The 19,330-nt window shown below is 45.5% G+C and overlaps 1 protein-coding gene and 1 long non-coding RNA gene across 6 annotated transcripts in view; one reads left to right on the forward strand and one right to left on the reverse strand.

Annotated features, from left to right (window-relative positions):
- Window positions 1-19,330, reverse strand: part of cltcl1 (clathrin, heavy chain-like 1) — a 34,569-nt gene continuing 15,239 nt past the window's right edge. Inside the window, exons 9-33 of one of the 3 annotated variants that reach the window (XM_056275555.1) lie at window positions 18,656-18,808; window positions 18,259-18,381; window positions 17,600-17,737; window positions 16,463-16,627; window positions 16,144-16,324; window positions 15,767-15,930; window positions 15,067-15,192; window positions 14,796-14,938; window positions 13,708-13,942; window positions 13,463-13,585; window positions 12,279-12,424; window positions 11,947-12,130; window positions 11,239-11,431; window positions 10,939-11,096; window positions 10,662-10,826; window positions 10,194-10,469; window positions 9,948-10,097; window positions 9,681-9,812; window positions 9,452-9,562; window positions 7,365-7,535; window positions 6,857-7,078; window positions 4,516-4,536; window positions 1,711-1,786; window positions 468-582; window positions 1-120 (exon numbers count right to left, since the gene is read on the reverse strand). In XM_056275555.1, the coding sequence (XP_056131530.1) occupies window positions 111-120; window positions 468-582; window positions 1,711-1,786; window positions 4,516-4,536; window positions 6,857-7,078; window positions 7,365-7,535; window positions 9,452-9,562; window positions 9,681-9,812; window positions 9,948-10,097; window positions 10,194-10,469; window positions 10,662-10,826; window positions 10,939-11,096; window positions 11,239-11,431; window positions 11,947-12,130; window positions 12,279-12,424; window positions 13,463-13,585; window positions 13,708-13,942; window positions 14,796-14,938; window positions 15,067-15,192; window positions 15,767-15,930; window positions 16,144-16,324; window positions 16,463-16,627; window positions 17,600-17,737; window positions 18,259-18,381; window positions 18,656-18,808 (3,681 nt within the window). In that variant the 3' untranslated portion in view covers window positions 1-110. Of the gene's footprint in view, window positions 121-467; window positions 583-1,710; window positions 1,787-4,509; window positions 4,537-6,856; window positions 7,079-7,364; window positions 7,536-9,451; window positions 9,563-9,680; window positions 9,813-9,947; window positions 10,098-10,193; window positions 10,470-10,661; window positions 10,827-10,938; window positions 11,097-11,238; window positions 11,432-11,946; window positions 12,131-12,278; window positions 12,425-13,462; window positions 13,586-13,707; window positions 13,943-14,795; window positions 14,939-15,066; window positions 15,193-15,766; window positions 15,931-16,143; window positions 16,325-16,462; window positions 16,628-17,599; window positions 17,738-18,258; window positions 18,382-18,655; window positions 18,809-19,330 lie in introns of all 3 variants that reach the window. The other 2 variants (XM_056275547.1, XM_056275565.1) reach the window with 2 other exon arrangements.
- On the forward strand, window positions 22-15,008 carry LOC130108976 (uncharacterized). 3 transcript variants are annotated; one of them, XR_008809957.1, is made up of 5 exons: window positions 63-139; window positions 8,836-8,978; window positions 12,238-12,437; window positions 13,425-13,566; window positions 14,825-15,008. It is a non-coding gene; the product is annotated as an uncharacterized LOC130108976 (long non-coding RNA). The 3 variants fall into 3 exon arrangements; XR_008809966.1 differs by lacking the exons at window positions 8,836-8,978; window positions 12,238-12,437 and adding an exon at window positions 9,985-10,070 and having other exon boundaries at window positions 22-139; XR_008809961.1 differs by lacking the exon at window positions 8,836-8,978 and having other exon boundaries at window positions 97-139.

Raw genomic sequence — 19,330 nt, forward strand, 5'->3', positions numbered from 1 at the left:
ATTGAATGTCATTTTCTTCTAGGAGCTAAGACGTGACGCCATGCAGTGTAGTTGGGTGACGTAGTCATTATTGCCCGGGTGGAGGCAGGAGGTCGGAGAAGCCTGTATCTTCATCCTCCTCTGTTGAAGAAGAGGAAAAGTGAGTATAAGAGAGGGAAGAGATGAGCGGATGAATACAGGTTTTCTTTTCATTTAGCATGTGGATGAATGAGTGAAGTGGCTGGTCTGTCAAGATAAGGATTGGGGGGTGGGGGGGATGGAGGAAACACTGAGCAGGGCTGTGAAATTTAAGGGTGGAGTCTACTCCAGAGTGGTTGTGGTGGTGGTGGCGGTGGGGGTAGTGGCCGGTTTCAAGGTGTCTCCGTTTGGGACCCCACAGCAGCGAGATTAGGTGTGGTTCAGCTCCAATGTATGTGAGGGGTTTAAGCAGAAAGGGCCTTTGGGGGCAGGTGGGGTAAAAGGCCTACATGTTGAAGCCGTAAGCAGGCTGAGCAGGGTAGCCCGGGGCCGCATAGCCAAAGGCTGGGTAACCCGGCTGGGGAGCCACCGGAGCAGGGCTGGCGGTCAACATCAGCTGCTGACCTGTATACACACACACACACAAACACAGTTAACATTTTCTCTTGTAGCAGATGTCTTCAACCCAGAGTGACTCACAAAAGCACCAGCAGCCAGCAGATATATTCACGTGTCAACCCGCAGGCATCTGGGTGCGCAGAACGGCATTAACATCAGAGGCATGAGCAAATATGTCAAGTATATCATCTAAGTGCACAACAGGTAGCTCACCAGTTGTGACAAAAGTAGGGGATTCAAAATAAAATAGACAATCAAGTGTCACAGATGCTTAGAGACTATCCACGGATGAAGGCAGGATTAGAAACGAAGCATTTTTTAGACCTTTAGATTGAAGAGGGCGAGAGCAGTGGTGTAAATGTTAATGTGGGTTTGCAGCTAAGCTGCTGCTAATCTCTGAACTGACCAAAAAGCCAGCGGCAGGGTTTCCACATGTCGACTGTAGCAATAAATTCAACACAACACTGAAACTAAAAGATATCATACAAAAGCTTAACAAAACAACCTTGCACTAGACTTGCCGTCCCCATGAAATAAGCTGCGCCCCATTTAGTGTTGCAGTTAAAAGTTCCACTATGTGGTAGTCAAGTCTCCTTTCTTTCTCCGGACTGAATATATCCAAAGATTGAATATATCCAAAGCACCAGGCAATTTATTTGCATAGCACATTTCAGCAGCAAGGCAGTTCAAAGTGCTTTACATGAAACATAAAAGCAACATAAGGCAACAAAATTACATTTGAATACAATTAAAAGTTACAGTGCTGTGTAAGATAATAATCAAAAGCTTCCAGCAAAGTGTTCGGCCTTATTTTAAAAGAGCTGAGGGTCAAAAGAAAGGGAAGAGGTTCTTCATGTGGGATTTCACAGTTAACTGCTAGGTCAGCCACCTTCAGGCAATTGGTGTAATTTCGGTCTCACTGAACAGAAACACTGAAGTTTTATCAAAACGGGACCAGCAAGGTGCTGAAGTCAGTCTGTGTGCAATAACAGCCTGATAGAAACAGACAAATCTACAAGCCCCCCACCCCACCCCACGCCCGTGTTCAATAAGGGAAGGGTGCGGGGCAATTATCTGCGATTTGTCCACCAGCGACGAATACCACTGCAGGCACAGTGCTGTCAGTAAACCTACCAAACACTATTGGCTGAGGCTCCGTCACCTCCTCTTCGGTCTTCCTTTGGCTTTCTGCCTCCTCCAGTTTGTCCACCTGAGGGCACAGAGAGAAGACAGGCGGTAAGAGACGGCTCACACACGCACGGCACAGAACGAAGACAATGTCAGCTGACACGCTCTGTGGGTATCCTGCATAAACCTGGCATCTCCAAAATAACAAAGCTTTTTATTCTTATTCCAATGAATGCTGTAGTTTTTTTTTAATCATTTTTAATGCATATCCCGATAATTAGGCCGGTCAGACTGACATGAAATCCCTTCCTTCGTGTAAGGGATGATATTAGCTCTCAATACCAGAGATGCAAGATTTGGCAGGTCACTGACAACTGTCTACAACTGTTCTGAGTGATGTGCCTTTCTCAGATTAAACAACAAACACGACAATTCAGCCCTCACCTAACAACCCACAGACTCAACTTAATCTGCATTACAATGGCAAAAGTGCGGTATTTGGGACATACAGATGCTTGAATAAGTGCACATAATAAAGCGATACGGTCATATACACTAGAGACAAACTAAAAATGGTTAAAACACAAACAGTATTCACTGCACGCTGAGTCTTTCTTGAGGTTAACGGTTAACAGAGAGAAGGGGGCCATGCAGGTTGGGTGAGAGTGTTTATTAGAGTTTCCAGTAAAGGTGAGAGGCCGTCTTTAGTCTATTCCCTAAGCACACTTAAAATCAGGGAACTAGATTAAAATAGCATTATTTTGCATTTTCAGTGAAGAGAAGTCTAAATCCATGCATATATGCTGATGATATAGTTTTTGACACTCAAGTCATATGCAACAGTAAACAGACAAAGCTTTACACATGCTCCCCATTCAGCACTGTGAAGCAGGCCCACTGAACAAACTTCCACTGAGGCTATTTTGCCAGATTAAAAGCAAGCTACACGTATTACCCCCTTAAGTGCTGTGCTCATCTTTGCTAGGCGCATGTATGGTGACTTGGCTGTAGTGCAGAGTGATTTTCAGGCAATGTGCTTCCACAAGGTAAACAGCCGTTAACAAAAGGCTAAATAAAAGCTAGCGAGGTTTCTGATGCAAGTCAGTTTCAATTACACAACCAACTACGCTCATTTATATCTTCTGTATTCTTTTTTTTAACACATAATCTCTGATTTGAGTCAATATGAAGGGAAAAATGTGCAGAATTTGTTTTTTTCTGAATGAATCATAAGTATGAAATACACACAAAATAGAAAGTGTGACTGACAATTTAATGACACTGAAATCCTGATGAGTGTGCAATAGTAGCTCAATGCAAGTACAAAAAAACCCTGATCGGATAATTGGATATAGTGGGGGAAAAGAAGATTTCTTTGGCATATGCCGCTGTTTGACTGCCATCTGCGGTAAGGCTGGTGAAAAGGCTGGGCACGGTTTCAAGAAATATTTTGCAGGACAGCTTCTTGCAAGGTGTTAAAACCACTGCGAGAGTAAAGCAAGGAATTGGTATTATCTTGCCTCAAGGGCTGCAGTGACCAGCTGCTAGGTTTGGTCCCGAGCAGGTTCAGAAGTGATTTATGGAAGACGGCAACAGGAAAATCAATGACTATAATGGACATAAATTGGAAAAAGTTCCCCCAGGGACAGGAAATGAGAGGAACCTGAAGCCCTTGCAGTTAGGTGGTTGCAGGCCTATGCCGATATATTGGACAACCATTTTAGACTGCCTATCATGTGTCAGCGATCCGGGGAGGCATCCAAGAGGTCTAAAGCGGCTCTCTTGTTTCCTCATCCCCTTCCTCTTTGGTCACCCTGCTCTTGAACCAATACAGGTATTCACACAAGCCGCCTTGCCCTGTGAAACTTCTCTAACTGTCTAGCCAATGGTGTGGGATCAGCGCAGATGCAAATAAAAAGAAGAAGGCTATTCAAAAAAAATGCCACACAACACTAGATGCAGCCTAAGAGAGAGGCGTTAGAGAGGAGAGAGGTATCTGTTAGGCCAGGATGGACTAATCCTGATACTGAGGAACTGTAGAGTGCGCAGACAATGTTCAAATCCCAGGAATATTGGTGGATTTAAGTTTTACTCCATTTTAGACCAGAGTACCTTCCTTGACACACTAAATATATTTGGGGGGGACTGATATTTCCATTCAATCATCAGATATGGTTTATAAAATGCAAGAGAGCTGGACTGAAAGCTGTAGGTCCACATTGGAGACATTAATAACACTCAAATAGTTGAGACATAAATCACTTGAAAGGAGTTGAGCATCTCCTATCAAAGGTATGCATCTATTCAATTGTTACATCAAGCAAGTTTCCCCAAAAAGGGAATCATTTACATGTAGCCGGTTATAGAAATGTTTGTATGTTAATAGGCAACCAAATTACATTTTGCATTTCTTTCTGGAACATGATCGGTTGCTTAATCTAATTAGGCTACGCTTTACTTTTTCAGCTAAACATGCATAGCCGTCTCATTTGTCCAAAAGCCATGTCAAAATTAGCATATGGAAATTTCATTTAACGCCCCCGCCCCCTCGAGAACAAACAGCCCCAACCCCAGTGGGTAATTTGAATACCGCTTGGACAATCGTGTAGATGTAACTACAAAAAAAAAGAAGCCTGCACACACTAGAGCTCTCCAGGACTCGAGGTATAGCCACAAGAAGCTATGTTAGAGAGCATGTTCAGTCTACGGTCCATGCTAGGTTCCTACATCAGAAACCTAAGGGACAAGTTAAAACAAAACCAGACAAAAACACAAAAAGAGAAATAAAAAAAGAGGGCCAGAGACCGTCACCTTCTCTGCAAACTCATCAACCTGAAAGAGAACCCACAGAGATGACCTCACGTGATCTACAGGCTACAGGTCAAACACAGGAAATCATGAAGACCACCTTTCAAAGGAATACTGACGTGACTGCTAAACAGGAAACTACTGACCACTGCTCAATAGGGGTGTAACGGTACACATATTTGTATGGCTCGGTACAGGATGTTTGGTTCGCTCTGTGATCCGGGTGAATATACTCCATCTTTAACCACAGGTTCCATGCATAACTTCTTTTATGCTTTGACGGTCATTGACTGAAACGCTGGTGAATAAAGTGATACTTGGCAAGATAAGATGTGCCCTCTCGTCTACATTTCTGTGTGCGGAACTAAAATTAAAAACTCAGTTTCCGGGTGGCGTGGTGGTTTATTCCGTTGCCTACCAACACGGGGATTGCTGGTTCGAATCCCCGTGTTGCCTCCAGCTTGGTCGGGCGTCCCTGCAGACACAATTGGCCGTGTCTGTGGGTGGGAAGCCGAATGCGGGTGTGTGTCCTGGTCGCTGCACCAGCGCCTCCTCTGGTCAGTCAGGGTATCTGTTCAGGGGGGAGAGGGAACTGGGGGGGAATAGCGTGATCCTCCCATGCGCTACGTCCCCCTGGTGAAACTCCTCATTGTCAGGTGAAAAGAAGCGGCTGGCGACTCCACATGTATAGGAGGAGACATGTGGTAGTCTGCAGCCCTCCCCGGATCGGCAGAGGGGGTGAAGCAGGGACCAGGACGGCTCAGAGGAGTGGGGTAATCGGTCAGGTATAATTGGGGAGAAAATCCCAAAAAAACTCAGTTTCCTCTCCAATTCCATAACAGAGCTGCAACTTAGCAACTGAATTAACACATGTTAAATGATGCAGTCTCGTAAGTATGGTGACCGCAAAGCCAGAGCTTGAAGACCCTTCCTTATCCATCCGGTTTGGGAACATTCCGGTTTTCCAGTGAACTACAGTAGGGCAAAGACACATGGATATGACAAAGGCAACATGCCAGCATTGTTCGACTGAAACCGGTCGGGTATGTTGCTGGCAGTAAGTTGAACACAATTCCTCATTTGAGACGGCATCGGCCAAATGTGAGTATCACTGGTACAAGGAAGAAACAGAGTGGAGTGCAAACCCTGCTGCCCGTGGCATCAGGCAACCCCCCCGCTAATTCAGACTGGGCAAAAGCAATAATGAACGCCATGGGTGTTTTTGTCACATCAGATCTGTAACCATACTCCATTGTAGATAATTGAGCGAAACATCGTGTCAAAATGAACTGATTCAACTTTCTTTGATTTTTGATTTCTTGAAAAATCCCCCCCCCCCCCGTTTTGTCCCCAACTGCGTCCAGCCAATTACCCTACTCTTTCCGAGCCGTCCCGGTCGTTGCTCCCTGCCCTCTGCCGATCCAGGGAGGGCTGCAGACTACCACGTCTCCTCCGATACATGTGGAGTCACCAGCCGCTTCTTTTCACCTGACAGTGAGGAGTTTTACCACGGGGACGTAGTGCGTAGGAGGATCACGCTATTCCCCCCAGTTCCCCTTCCCTGACCAACCAGAGGAGGCGCTAGTGCAGCGACCAGGACACATACCCACATCTGGCTTCCCACCTGCAGAAACGGCCAATTGTGTCTGTAAGGACGCCCGACCAAGCCGGAGGTAACACGGGGATTCGAACCAGCGATCCCCGTGTTGACAGACAACTGAATAGACCGCTACGCCACCCCCAGACGCCCCTTTCTTGTGATTTTCTTATCTCGATTATTGAGCATGCATAAAAAAATAGACGTAGGTATGTTTCCTAAGGAAGGTATGACATTCCTTATGTCTTTAGGAAATGATGGCCAGTTTGCCACCATTTACAAGTTTATATGTTTACAATAAATTCATAATGAACGAAAAGAAATCTCATGTTTTGCATGTCTTTTTTTTCCCCACTGTACCGAAAACGTACCCAACCTTGGACTCCTGTGTGCCGTTACACCCCTACTGAGGACTACTGTACGATATGTCTCATCCATTTTTCAATACATACATATATGGCTTCAAAGACAACTGTCCGCCTCTCACTTGGAGAGACATGTAATCTAAAGGAAATTAATCATCTGAGAAAAATAAATCTGTTTAGTTAACAATTAAAAGAAAGAAGCAGCAAGAAATGTTCTAATATTTGCCTTTTCTGAAAGATAGCCAGTTCCTGTTTATGGAAGATAAAAATCAATTTCAGTAATATTTGCAGCAATATGGGCATTTAACTGACTGGTAAATGCTGGATATAGTATGTGTGTCAGGGTTACAAGTTGGATTGTAGTTAGCTGTCTAGCACTAACCTTGGTGAGGTATTCCCTCATGACCTGGATAAAGTATGGCATGGCAAAGTCCATAATATTGTGTCTCCATGCCAGCTCCAGCACCACATCTGGGTGGAGCAGGTCGTAGGAGGCGAACAGGCAGGCGGCAAAGCACTCCTTCCTGCCCTCCTCCAAGAACCACTGAAGAAGAGTCTCTGCCAGCTCTGCATCCTTGGATTCCGCGGCATACAGCATGGCATCCTGCAGGAATCACAAACAGGCATGTTAGCCGGTGGCGTGACTGACGGTCAGAGGGGGGGCAACCAACACGTAGGACCGGCCAGCTGCACACATCGAAACAAATACTGTACTTTGGAAAAACAATGGACAACTAAGCTGGGGGCAGCGCTGTGAGCTGCCCCACATGACTCATCCTCAACTAGTAAGGAAACAGTGCCACCTGTGGGATGAAGGAAAATTATTTTTGATTCAAACAGTTATGAAGCAGTCGGTTTCAAACATTGCCCGTGGAGGTTGGATTTTCTACCTTGTAGAGTTTGTCCTTCTTGCAGAGCTCTACGCTCTGACTCCAGCGGTTATTGCCCTTGTACAGGTAGGCAGCGATGCGTCTGAACTCGATCAGCTCGTGCTTTTCTAGCCTCTGCGCGAGGCCAATGGTGTCGAAGTTGTCATACGCGTCTATGGACGCCCTCAAGCCCTTGGGGATAACACACAAAGAAAGTTAAAAAAAAAAAAAGAGGAAAAACTATACCATATATATCAAATCAAATACAGGAAATCCTTGGGCCCTGTTCAGTCCAGATATACACAGACTGTGTCAGCGCCGGATTACGATTCACACCCGGTATCAACACGCATCTCTAGCATGTGTCTCCAATACTTATGATTGGATTCTACTTTCCAGTTCAATGTGGGAACAACTGCGTACATCACTTCTGCACACTCAGTGTGGTCTCGTCAGTGAAGCCCCACATATTTCGCTCCGCTCTGTCAGTTAACTTAACTTGAGCTAGTATCTATGGTCTACAGACTGGACAGTGGCATAAAAACATTAGTAAGCATAAATCAGAATAAAGATAGTATAAAGATGATGATCAAATTGAAAATACTTAATATGCCTACACAATGTTGCTGTTTATAAGTCGACTTAATTAAACTGGCAATGTACAGGTTATTTTTGGGTTATAGCGTGACAGGTCTCCCATGCCATGACAGGTATGACAGAGGACTTTCAGGTCTTATTTTACCTCCATAAATGTGGTACAGTATGTGTTGACTTGCTCATCTGAATAGATTCATTCACTTCTGTTACCCGTTTAATCCTGTTCAGGGTCACACGGGGCTGCAGCCTGTTTTGGACTCATTAGTGAGTTTCCCATGTGGGGACATTGTGGACTTTCTGGCTATAAATCTGAAATGTCTCTGGCATCCAGAGATGCTCCTGAGTTTACCTATACTCTTTATGTTATTTAGAAAGTCTATAGACCGTGCTGCTATTATGGACGGGTGGTTGGACTTTACAAAAGACGCCTGACTTTACCGAAGACGCCCAACTTCACGGCGTGTAGAGAAAAACAGCTTTGGAGCATTTGTTTTCAAAATGTTGACAATTTCTCAAAATATATCAGCATTAATTTTGAAATGCCGACTTTATTCTTGAAAAAAAAAAAAAAAAAATCGAGAATATTTTTTGCCCTGCCGGTTCCAATACTGGGCGGCACGGTGGCGCAGTGGTTAGCACGGTCACCTCACAGTAATGAGGTCCTGGGTTCAAGCCCCCCCCCCCCCCAGGTTGGACCCGGGGGGGGGGGAAGTCGTCCTCTGTGTGGAGTTTGCATGTTTTCCCTGTATCTGTGTGGGTTTCCTCCGGGTGCTCCGGTTTTCTCCCTCAGTCCAAACATGTAGGTCAGGTGAATCGGCCATACTAAATTGTCCCTTGGTGTGTGTGTGTGTGTGTGTGTGTGTGTGTGTGTGTCGGCCCTGTGATGGCCTGGCAGCCTGTCCAGGGTGTCTCCCCGCCTGCCGCCCAATGACTGCTGGGATAGGCTCCAGCATCCCCGCGACCCCGAGAGCAGGATAAGCGGTTTGGATGATGGATGGACGGACGGTTCCACTACCCTGTCAGACTACGACTGTCAATGTAAGGATGAACTAACTGGCGCACAGGACTACACTGACATTAATTGTAGAACTGTGTCATGGCAGTGGTGGATGTGTGAACTGATTTTTGTACAACATCTCTTGTGAACACGAAGGACGCGGTCCTAACTGGTCAGGATGCATGTGTTCACATGACATCACCAATGCAGTTGCATTCGTCTCTGACCACCTCCAAAGGTGGTTTGGATGACCAGATTCTCGATTTGTCTTGGAGGTGTTCACATCTCTATTTCTAGCTGTCTCGCCATGACCCAATCACCCGAGACACATTATAATACCAAGTGTGAACAGGACCTTAGTTCGTTAATGCTCTTGTAACTCTGTTCTCATTAGTGCCATCTAGTGGCCACAAAAGCTAGGCCCCCCAAAACGGTTATTTGAGTTAGAACAGGGCACACACAGTGATACACCTTAGTTAAATAAGCGGCAGTCAAAGTACCAAAACAAACCAACCTGGTAGTCCTCCTCCTCAGTGAGAAGGTTGTTCAGAGCTTCGTTGACACCCTTGTTGTTGTGACTCTGGACAGACCGCAGATAAGGCTTGACCAACTTCAGCTGATGAACCTGGACATGCACACGAAAGCCACTTCCCTTTAACATTTCTTTACTGTACCAACCAAAGAAAGCCAGTATTTGAAAAGTACGATTTATGTTGGCGTTGACCTTGCCACAAACTGCTTACCTTGGTGAAAAAGATGACGGCTCGGCTGTGGTCTAACCGTGGTGACAAAATGGTCAGCAGGTCATTCAACAAAAGGGGCTTATAGTCCAGATAGAAAGACAGGGCTTTGTAGTACAACTCCACATTGGCAACCTGAGGGAGTGAAACACAAACACAACCAGGCATAGCCAAATTTAGAGAGCAGATAGATGCTTTACAAGGAATAAAAATAGCTACATACAAATATGGTCAGACCGTAATCTTGTACAAGAAATGAAAAGGTTTTACCTTCGCAATGATGTCTTTGAACTGCCCCTCTTTCCAGGCATCTGTTGGATGGGACATCATGATGATGACGGCGTTGTCATACTCCTCATATTTATCATAAAGGAAAACCAGCTCTGCCCACAAGTGAGACTGCTCCGCCGCACGTAGCACCTGATGCACAAAACATAAGAAACAGACTACTACATTCACAGTCTCTCTCTCTCTCTCTCTCTCTCTCTCTCTCTCTCTCTCTCTCTCTCTCTCTACCTTAGGGATGTTGACTCTGGACCAGAAAAGTTCCAGGTGCTCCCTCATCTTCTGGGGCTTGAACTTGGAATAGAGGATGGCCAGCTCAGTGAACATGCCCATGTGGGCCCTCTCCAGGCCCAGAGCAGCCTCGAGCAGAGCAATGAGCTCCTCAAAGTAGCCGCGGTCCTGGTAGTAGCTGATCAGGTCCTCTAGCTCATCGGCGTGTATCACAATGTGGAGCCCACAGATCTGGGCCAGACGAAACTCCTCGCCATCCACGCATGCAAAACATACCTGAAAAATTTTTTTTTTCATTCAATCAGCAAAAGGTATGAGTTATCAAAAGGGGAAATCATACACAGCACGTGGGCAATGCCAAGGCCTGGTTATGGCTTCCTGTTAGAAGACCCCATTCAATACTGCTACGTATGTTTTAATGATAAACAGTATGACAGTAGGGACTACAGATTTGCTTTGTGCAGGTACCTCCTTCCATGTCCGTGTGCTGTTGGCTTTCCTGGCACTGTCAACGGCTGCCTGGTACTCTCCTAAGTGGACCAGTGTAGATGCCAGGCGGGCAAAGTTGGACACATTGTTATACAAGAGCTTAGCTGCTTCATACATACCCCCTTCATAACACCGGTCGCCCACCTGATGACAAAGAGAACGATACCCACATAAAGCTCATCAGTATGCATTCAGCTTTAAAAGGGAACCATACGAGTCTCAGAAAGGTGGGACGATCATTACACATTATTTTTACCTGCTGTATGTGGGCGTTGTTGGGCCCACTGACAAACTCTTCCAGCTCGGCCAGACGGTTGGTTTTAGCTAAGGCGAAGATCAGCTCCGTCTCCACGTACGACTCCCTGGCCTTCTTACGAGCCATCTGGAGGAACTTGACCAAGTCTTCCCAGTTATCTTCAAAACAATTTGTTAATGAATCAAACAAGGAGCAAATTCAGTCGCACAGGAAGAAAATGTTATGCCCTTAATGATTAAAAAAAAAAAAAATCAATATAACCAGCGTTCTGAAGAGTTACGCTGCATAGCAAAGCCTTACTGTTCTTGCTGGCAGCGTTGACCACCTCCATGTATGCCGAGGGGTCATCGGCTTTGATATAGGAGTCGATGGCCTCTTTGACCAGGTCTCTTTGGAGCTGAGCTCTGGCCAGCTGGCTCCACACTGCAGGCTCATTGCAGCGTTCGGCAAACTCATAGGCCCGATCCAAGTTCCCTATTTGTTCTATTAATACCTATAGAATAGAGAGGAGGGCGGAGTTATATCAGGATTTCTCAACACTTACCTGAGGAAAACATCAACAAATGGGACCAACTTGCACGACCAGTAACACTTCCATTTTCTTTTCTTTTTTTTCTTTTTATTTCTGATTTTTCTCCCAATTTAGTGGCCAATCGATCCCTATTTTAGTTCAAACACCCACCCTCGTACTGCATGCGTTTGCCAACTGCATCTCTCCAGCCGGTGGTCTCGAAGGAGGCGCCTCGCCACTTTCATGACGGGGCGCCTCCAGGCTGAACCACTGCTTTCTCCGACACACACAGAAACGCATTCATGTGACGAACACAAGCCGACTCCGCCCCCCTCCCAAAGACAGCATTGCCAATTATTGCTGCTTCATCGAGTCCGGCCATAGTCGGATCTGACGAGACCGAGGCGCGAACCCCGGTCACCAGTGGGCAACTGCATCGACACAAAGCCGATGCTTAGACCGCTACACCACCGCGGACAATGACACTTCCATTTTACCTGTATGGCTGAGGTGTTGACATCAAACTTCTTGAAAATGGCAAAGGCCTCCTCGAAGAGCTCATTGCTGATCGCAATGTTGGCAATATCTGGAGCATCATAGTTGTCTAGTCTGTTAATGTACTCCATCACACGGGTACGGTCCGCCTTGATAGCCGTCAAAATCAGCAAATTCTGGAGGTTTCTGGAAAAAAAATATCAAGGACAAAGAGACAAAATGAAAATGAGAGGATGAACAAAAAAAAAAAAAAGAAGCTGACTGTAGGATTATATTGCCACTATCTCTCACAGACTCACGGGCCTGGAGGTGTTCGTGGTGAATAGCCATGTACCTGTGTTCGCTGAAGACTGAGTTATCCAGCACAATCTTCTCCAGCAACTCAATGAGCTCATTAGGCAGGTCTGCAGTCATGAAGGCCTTGACTGTGACTGACACTTCTTCCGGGTCCTGGGTCTCCGAAAGAGCCGTCTGCACTACCTGAGACATAAGAGTAAGCACTGCCAGCTGACGTTACTTAAAGGGATCAAAAATTTATATAATAGCTTTTTTTTTTCTTTTCGGAAACCGTCAGTGGTGTTGATAAAAGTGCTTGACAAATGAGGAGCAAAATATTATTTATATAAGATATACATATATATATATATATATATATACATACACACACACACACACACACTACTACTTTCAGCTGCTCCCATTAGGGGTCGCCACAGCGGAGCAGCCGTTTCCATCTCGTCCTTTCCTCTGCGTCTTCCTCTGTCACACCAGCCACCTGCATGTCCTCTCTCACCACATCATAAACCTCCTCTTTGGCCTTCCTCTTTTCCTCTTCCCTGGCAGCTCCATATTCAGCATCCTTCTCCCAATATACCCAGCATCTCTCCTCCACACATGTCCAAGCCATCCCAATCTTGCCTCTCTTGCCTTGTCTCCAAACCGTCCAACCTAAGCTGTCCCTCCAATATACTCATTCCTAATCCTGTCCTTCTTCGTCACTCCCAATGAAAATCTTAGCATCTTCAACTCTGCCACCTCCAGCTCCGCCTCCTGTCTTTTCATCAGTGCCACTGTCTCATATAGTATATGTTGTAACGATAACGCTCAATTAGGAGGCATAATACTGAGCAGTCTTCCAAAATTGTGTGTATCTGTGAAGGTGAAAACCACAACGCTTACTTCCTGGTTTGCCATTGCTGTCAGTGGGCTACACTGAAATAGACAACACTGTATAAGAAAATGTAAATAACAATGCTAATATATACAGCTGTTGTGGCAAATGCTATCGAATGCCACATAAATACTGCAATTCACAGACTGTCTCCCAGAGACACATCTCCACTTAATTTCAGCAGTGTTAAAGAGACAGGCAGAAGACTGTTAAATATTATGGCTGCTAATGGAGTGTTATGCCCACCACATATCTATAGAGAGAGATAATATTTAATGGTGAAAATCATGATCTCTTTTCCTTTAACAGCTCGTATCACACATCAGGGAGACCAGAGGGTTCCTGACCTGGTCAATGAGCTGTCGTCTGTAGGGGTTGTTCTCCTCCAGGACATTCGCCCACAGCTCTGGATCTTTCCGTCGTACCAGGTAGCGAGCTTCACTCTTAAACAGTGAGTTCTCATTGCACACCTACACCACAAATCAAGTAAGGGATGACGACATTTTATTAACAGCAGTAAAAAACAAAAACAAAACAAGGTTGTCTCCAATATTGTCTATAATACTATGGTAAAAATAATTCAGCCAAGCACCTTGATGAGGTCCAGGTCGCACTGGCCTCTCTCATAGGCCACACAGGCCAGGTGGGGGTCTCTCTTCTCACAGTAGCGTCCCACTACAGCGCTGTCATAGAAAGGGTTCTCCTTCAGGAAGCGCTCAGGTGTGTTGTTGCTGTCAATGTAGATCTTGGCCAGGGCATTGTGGGTAGCTGGCTCCTCGCAACCTTCATGGATACGGGACTCCAACCAGGGCAACAAAAGCTTTAACCTGAGAAGAAATTGTAATGGCAATCACATTTTGTGAAAGTTACCTTTCTACTTATCCTAAAATATTCCACTCAGTGAAAGCAGTTACCCATATGGTCTGACAGGACCATGATTTCTAACATCATTTTACAGGGGCGATCTTATAGGCACTGAGACTTCTGACCCTCGCAGTGTTGAACCATGCCTTGGCAGTCATATTGTAGTACTATGCTATACATCTTTAGCAAGAAGTCCGTAGGTCGAGGCCCCTCGATAGATTCGGGGAGTCCAATAATACAGATATTATTCCTATGGCTCCGACTCTCCAAATCCGCTGTCTTGGTAATCAGCTTGGCGTTGCTATCGACTAAGACCTTGCATCGCTCCTCCAGCTCTTTGATTCGCTGATCATGTAGGTCAGCCGTCGACTCCAGAGCCTCGACACGCTAACCGTGTTCGGTTACTATAGCCTGGGTGTTGTTCAATTTCTCCTCAAGAGCTGCAAAGGCCACTTTAAAATCGGCAGAGACGTTAGCTCTGTGCTGTTCTAGCAGGCTAGCTATGCTAGCCATACCTGGGCTATCACACGGTGTGGTCGAAACTTCGACGTCTCCCCTCTTAGATGACTTCATTGATTTCGACATTATCTCGGTATGTACTATGTATAACAGTTTCTGTTCGCAAATATATTTTTGATTGTCAGGGGTTATGAAAATGTACTATTTTCAAGTAAACTCATGGGAGAGTGAGACCAACAGGTCTTCTACATTCCAATGTCACCGGAAGTCCCATCTTTAGCGATACTGGATCAGGTACCACAACAGCAACAAAAAGAGACAAACCAAAAGAAGTGCATTTCTCAATCATAAAAGTACCTGTTCCTCTTTTCCACTTCTTCCACCAGCTCATCAGTGGAGAACTGTCCTCTGACCACCATGATCAGATTCTTAATAACATCTTCAGAGCAGTCAACATCCAAAAGACCACCTATCACCACAGGGAGACGACTGGGGTTCACCTGAGAATAAAACAAGACAAAGCCATGAACAAGACTGCAAATAAATAAATAAAAGTAATTTAACTGAGAAGGAGGAGAAACTACATGGCAGTACGGCTGGATTTTATAAGTGGTGGCAATGAACTTACTTTCTGCACATAGATTTCGATGTACTTCTGTAGACTGTTGCGGTACAGGTAAAGCACCAGGTCATGGACGAAATCAAAGCGATCACACACAATGATGAGCGGGAGCTGGTCTGTCAACTTCGCCTCCTGATTAAAGGCAGAAACAAGTTGAGGTTCAAGTGTTGTCTGTCTGATGGATGACAAAACTGTAAACGGCAGTTGGACTGATTTGTAGTCGCCTTTTGTAAGGTAACCCTGCAACAGGCATTGCACATCACTCATTTCCATCCATCCATTATCCAAACCGCTTATCCTGCTCTCAGGGATGCTGGAGCCTATCCCAGTAGTCATTGGGCGGCAGGCAGGGAGACACCCTGGACAGACCGCCAGGCCATCACAGGGCTAACACACACACACACACACATTCACACCTAGGGACAATTTAGTATGGCCGATTCACCTAACCTACATGTCTCTGGGGGACTGTGGGAGGAAACCGGAGCACCCGGAGGAAACCCACGCAGACATGGGGAGAACATGCAAACTCCATACAGAGGACGACTCAGGATGACCCCCAAGGTTGGACTACCCCGGGGCTCGAGCCCAAGACCTTCTTGCTGTGAGGCGACTGCGCTAACCACTGCGCCACCGTGCCGCCTGCATCACTCATTTCACACAGATAAATGTATTCATCTCATGATAAGCACTGAGAGCATTTCACCTTAAGGAAGTTTTTAACCCTCTCTGGGTCATAGCAGTTGCTCTCTCTGCAGATTCGCTCCACCTCTTTGATTTGGCCAGTTTTACATGCCGCTTGGATGTACTTAAAATGAACGTCAGGGTCTTGGCTGAAGTTCACAATTGAGCCCAGGAAGTAAAACAGGCCTTGAATGAAAAAAGGAATGAAATAGGGTGAGAGAAATGTCTATCATCCATTATCATTTACAGTCTGGACAGATTAATTCATTCATTTTGGTTTAAGTGTGAATGAAAATCATCAGTATAGCTAGATCCAAAAAGACCAGGCCAACCCAAGATCCATGTCCTAAAACCAGCCTCCTGCACTCGCTTCTCTCTCCTCGCGCGTGCTACACCTACCCTCGTAACTCTTGAAGGATTCAAACAGCTCCACCAGTGCCTGTGTCCCCAGCTGCTCGTGATACTTAGACGCTACCTGGACACACAGCTGCAGGTTCTGTCTGATGTTAGCGGACAGCATGGCCCTGAGACACTCCACCGAGTCCTCCACCGACAGAGAGCCGAAGAAGTTCACCAGCCACTAGAGGGAGAGAACCGAGAGACAAACGGTGAGGCAAAAAGAGAAAGGGAGGTGACAGGTCAATTGGCGCTTTCACACATCGTTAACAGAGAATAAAAGATGGCTGCTTGCAGAGAGCATGCATAACTAAACATGTACCTCGGGGTTGAGCAGATGTGTGTGCACCACAGCTCGTTTGATATCATACAGGTCGGTGTAGTGCTCCAGAGCTCTCTGCAGCAGACCAGCCTTCTCACACAGCTGGGCAACATGGGCACGATCATAGTGGGTGAACATCTGGTTCCCCAGGATTGCATCTGCTACCTACAAAAGCACACAATATACACACACCAGGGTAAATATACATATACAAAACAAAAATGTTAAACTTGGTGACAGCAGCAAAGTTGCAGATTGTAGATGCATTATAAAGCACTATGGTCCCCCCCATTTTTCTCCCCAATTGCACTTGGCCAATTACCCTATTTTCTGAGCCATTCCGGTCACTGCTCCACCCCCTCTGCCGATCCGGGGAGGGCTGCAGACTACCACATGCCTCTTCCGATACATGTGGCGTTGCCAGCCGCTTCTTTTCGCCTGACAGTGAGGAGTTTCACGGGGGGGGGGGGGTGTAACACGTGGGAAGCTCACGCTATTCCCCCCAGCCCCCCCCCCCCGAACAGGGGCCCTGACTGACCAGAGGAGGTGCTAGTGCAGCAACAAGGACACCTACCCACATTCCGCTTCCCACCCGCAGACACGGCCAGTTGTGTCTGTAGGGATGCCCGACCAAGCCGGAGGTAACACGGGGGGGTGCGAACCGGCGATCCCCGTGTTGGTAGGCAACGGAATAGTATTATTTCTGTTAATATGTTCCTACTGCTGGTATCTATATAAACAATATAAATGTAAGGCTATATGTAATAAATATATATATAAGTAAAAATATATGTAATAAATGTAATGTGCTACATATAAATGTAATGATTATCATTATTATCTAATATAGAGTCCTGCCAGTGCACTAAGTCTAGCGCTAAAGAGATCATACAAAAATGATATGAAAACAATTTCTAATTTTTTATTCTAATTCCTAATTTCTAATTCCTATTTCTAATTTTGGCATTTCATTTTTGATCTTACTCATAATTTTAACAAACTACATTGATCATTTTATAGTTTTAAATTAAACGTGTCGTTGATGGGCAGGAACACACCAAAAACATATTCACGTTATGTGCAAACTTACTTGGCCAGTAAAAGTGATTCTGGCTAGTTTGTGAATGTGTAGTATACCTGTGGGGCATGTATGAGGTTCATCTCAAGCAGGCGTGTTTGTAAATGTCCCTCAGCCGGCCGGTTGTTCTTTAAAGCATCCAACAGGAAGGAGGTGCACTGCTGGATTAGACTACCTTCCATAAACACATCCACAATCTATCGAGCAGGACAGAGAAACACAGACAGAGAGAGAATAAGACTGAATGCATAGCCAGGGAAAAAAAAGATTAGACTCTACTCGTACATTATATTGAACCATGTTGAGTCAGCACACAGGGTACAATAAAGACCTCTATTCACATGGCGTTAATAAGATTTGTGGGCCTGGTGGCCAGATGTTCCCGCTCCATGTTTTTAAGGATGTGTGGAAAAGCCAAAACTGAAAGCACGCCGCCTGCCTCGCTGACGGAAGCTTAAAGTCAAGTTTTCTGGTTAAGATTTGGGCCGAGCAGAGAGATGATGGGGCCTTAAAAGGAGGAGGAGGTTACCGAGCCAGTGAATTCCTGGCATTGTTGGCACATCTGGAACAACACAGGGAGGAGGAGAGAGCGTGTGTACTTGCATGGGTGTGTGCATGTGTGTGTGCACATGAAGAAGGCACGCGTGGGAGCGACGGAGCACATCAGTGAAAGCCCTTAGCTTCAACGGTCATGTTGGTGGTGTGTGCTTCCCATTACCTGATTGATATTAGCCAATGGCTCCTCATCCTGGACCAGCATCTGGGCAAACTGCAGGCCTTGATCTGGACTGACACGCATTACATTCCTCAACAAAAACACCCAGTCTGGGGTAAAGCCAACCTAAAAAAATAAAAAATACCAGAACATATGTAATGTTAATCATGGCTTATTTAGCTCATGTATTTTATTTTTCAAAAAAACATAGAATCAAAATGCAACTTTTGACCTACAAATTGATCATTCTAACAGTTATTTAGACACCACAGTACAGTTTTAAACCTCAGAATGCGAAAGATAAATAATCAATAATGTAAGAAATGCCTCCGAGTCATGTGCAATAGATGGGTTTGAAATGGTAGTGTTTCTGAGGGGACGGTAGAGGGGCTCACAGTACCTTTTTGGCATAGAGCACTATCTTCTGAAACTGGCCCGTCTCAGCAAAGCACTGGATGACCTTGTTGGGGACGTTGGCTCTGAGATACACACTCAGGGCTAGGGTCGGGTCAGAGGCCTTCACCAAATCTCCGAGATCCTCTGAGCACTCCAGCTAAAAAAAATAAAACAAACAAACAGATATTCAAATACAGTCAGTGTTTAGTTAGTACAATCATCAATCTGTATGTGACCGAACAGAAAGAGATTATGGGTTAGACATGTTATTTTTGGGCTACACCAAGGAAACGTAAACTGGCCATGCTAACTCCATCCGTTCAACCCGTCACCAAGTTCATGTCAGTCACTACCAGGTAGGAAACTATGTATATTTGACTCCAACCAAGCTTATGATGTATATGCTTGTCAATGTCAGACATAAACTTTATAGGAAGTGGACAACATGGGTGCTTTTGGAGGCCAAAACATCTCTCGTGCTCTCTGGTGGCTGTTTCCAGTACAACGCACAACCCCGTCCACACCCACATCAGTGAATAGAGCACAGGCCAAACTAAAAAGAAACCAAATAAAAAATTAGGTAACACTTTAGTATGGGGAACATAAAAAAAACTTAATTACTAGTGAATTAGTAATGATCAAGATGTCACTTTAGTATGGGGAACATATTCTAAGTAAC

This window comes from Lampris incognitus, chromosome 1 (genome assembly GCF_029633865.1).
Source record: "Lampris incognitus isolate fLamInc1 chromosome 1, fLamInc1.hap2, whole genome shotgun sequence".
Lineage (NCBI taxonomy): Eukaryota > Metazoa > Chordata > Actinopteri > Lampriformes > Lampridae > Lampris > Lampris incognitus.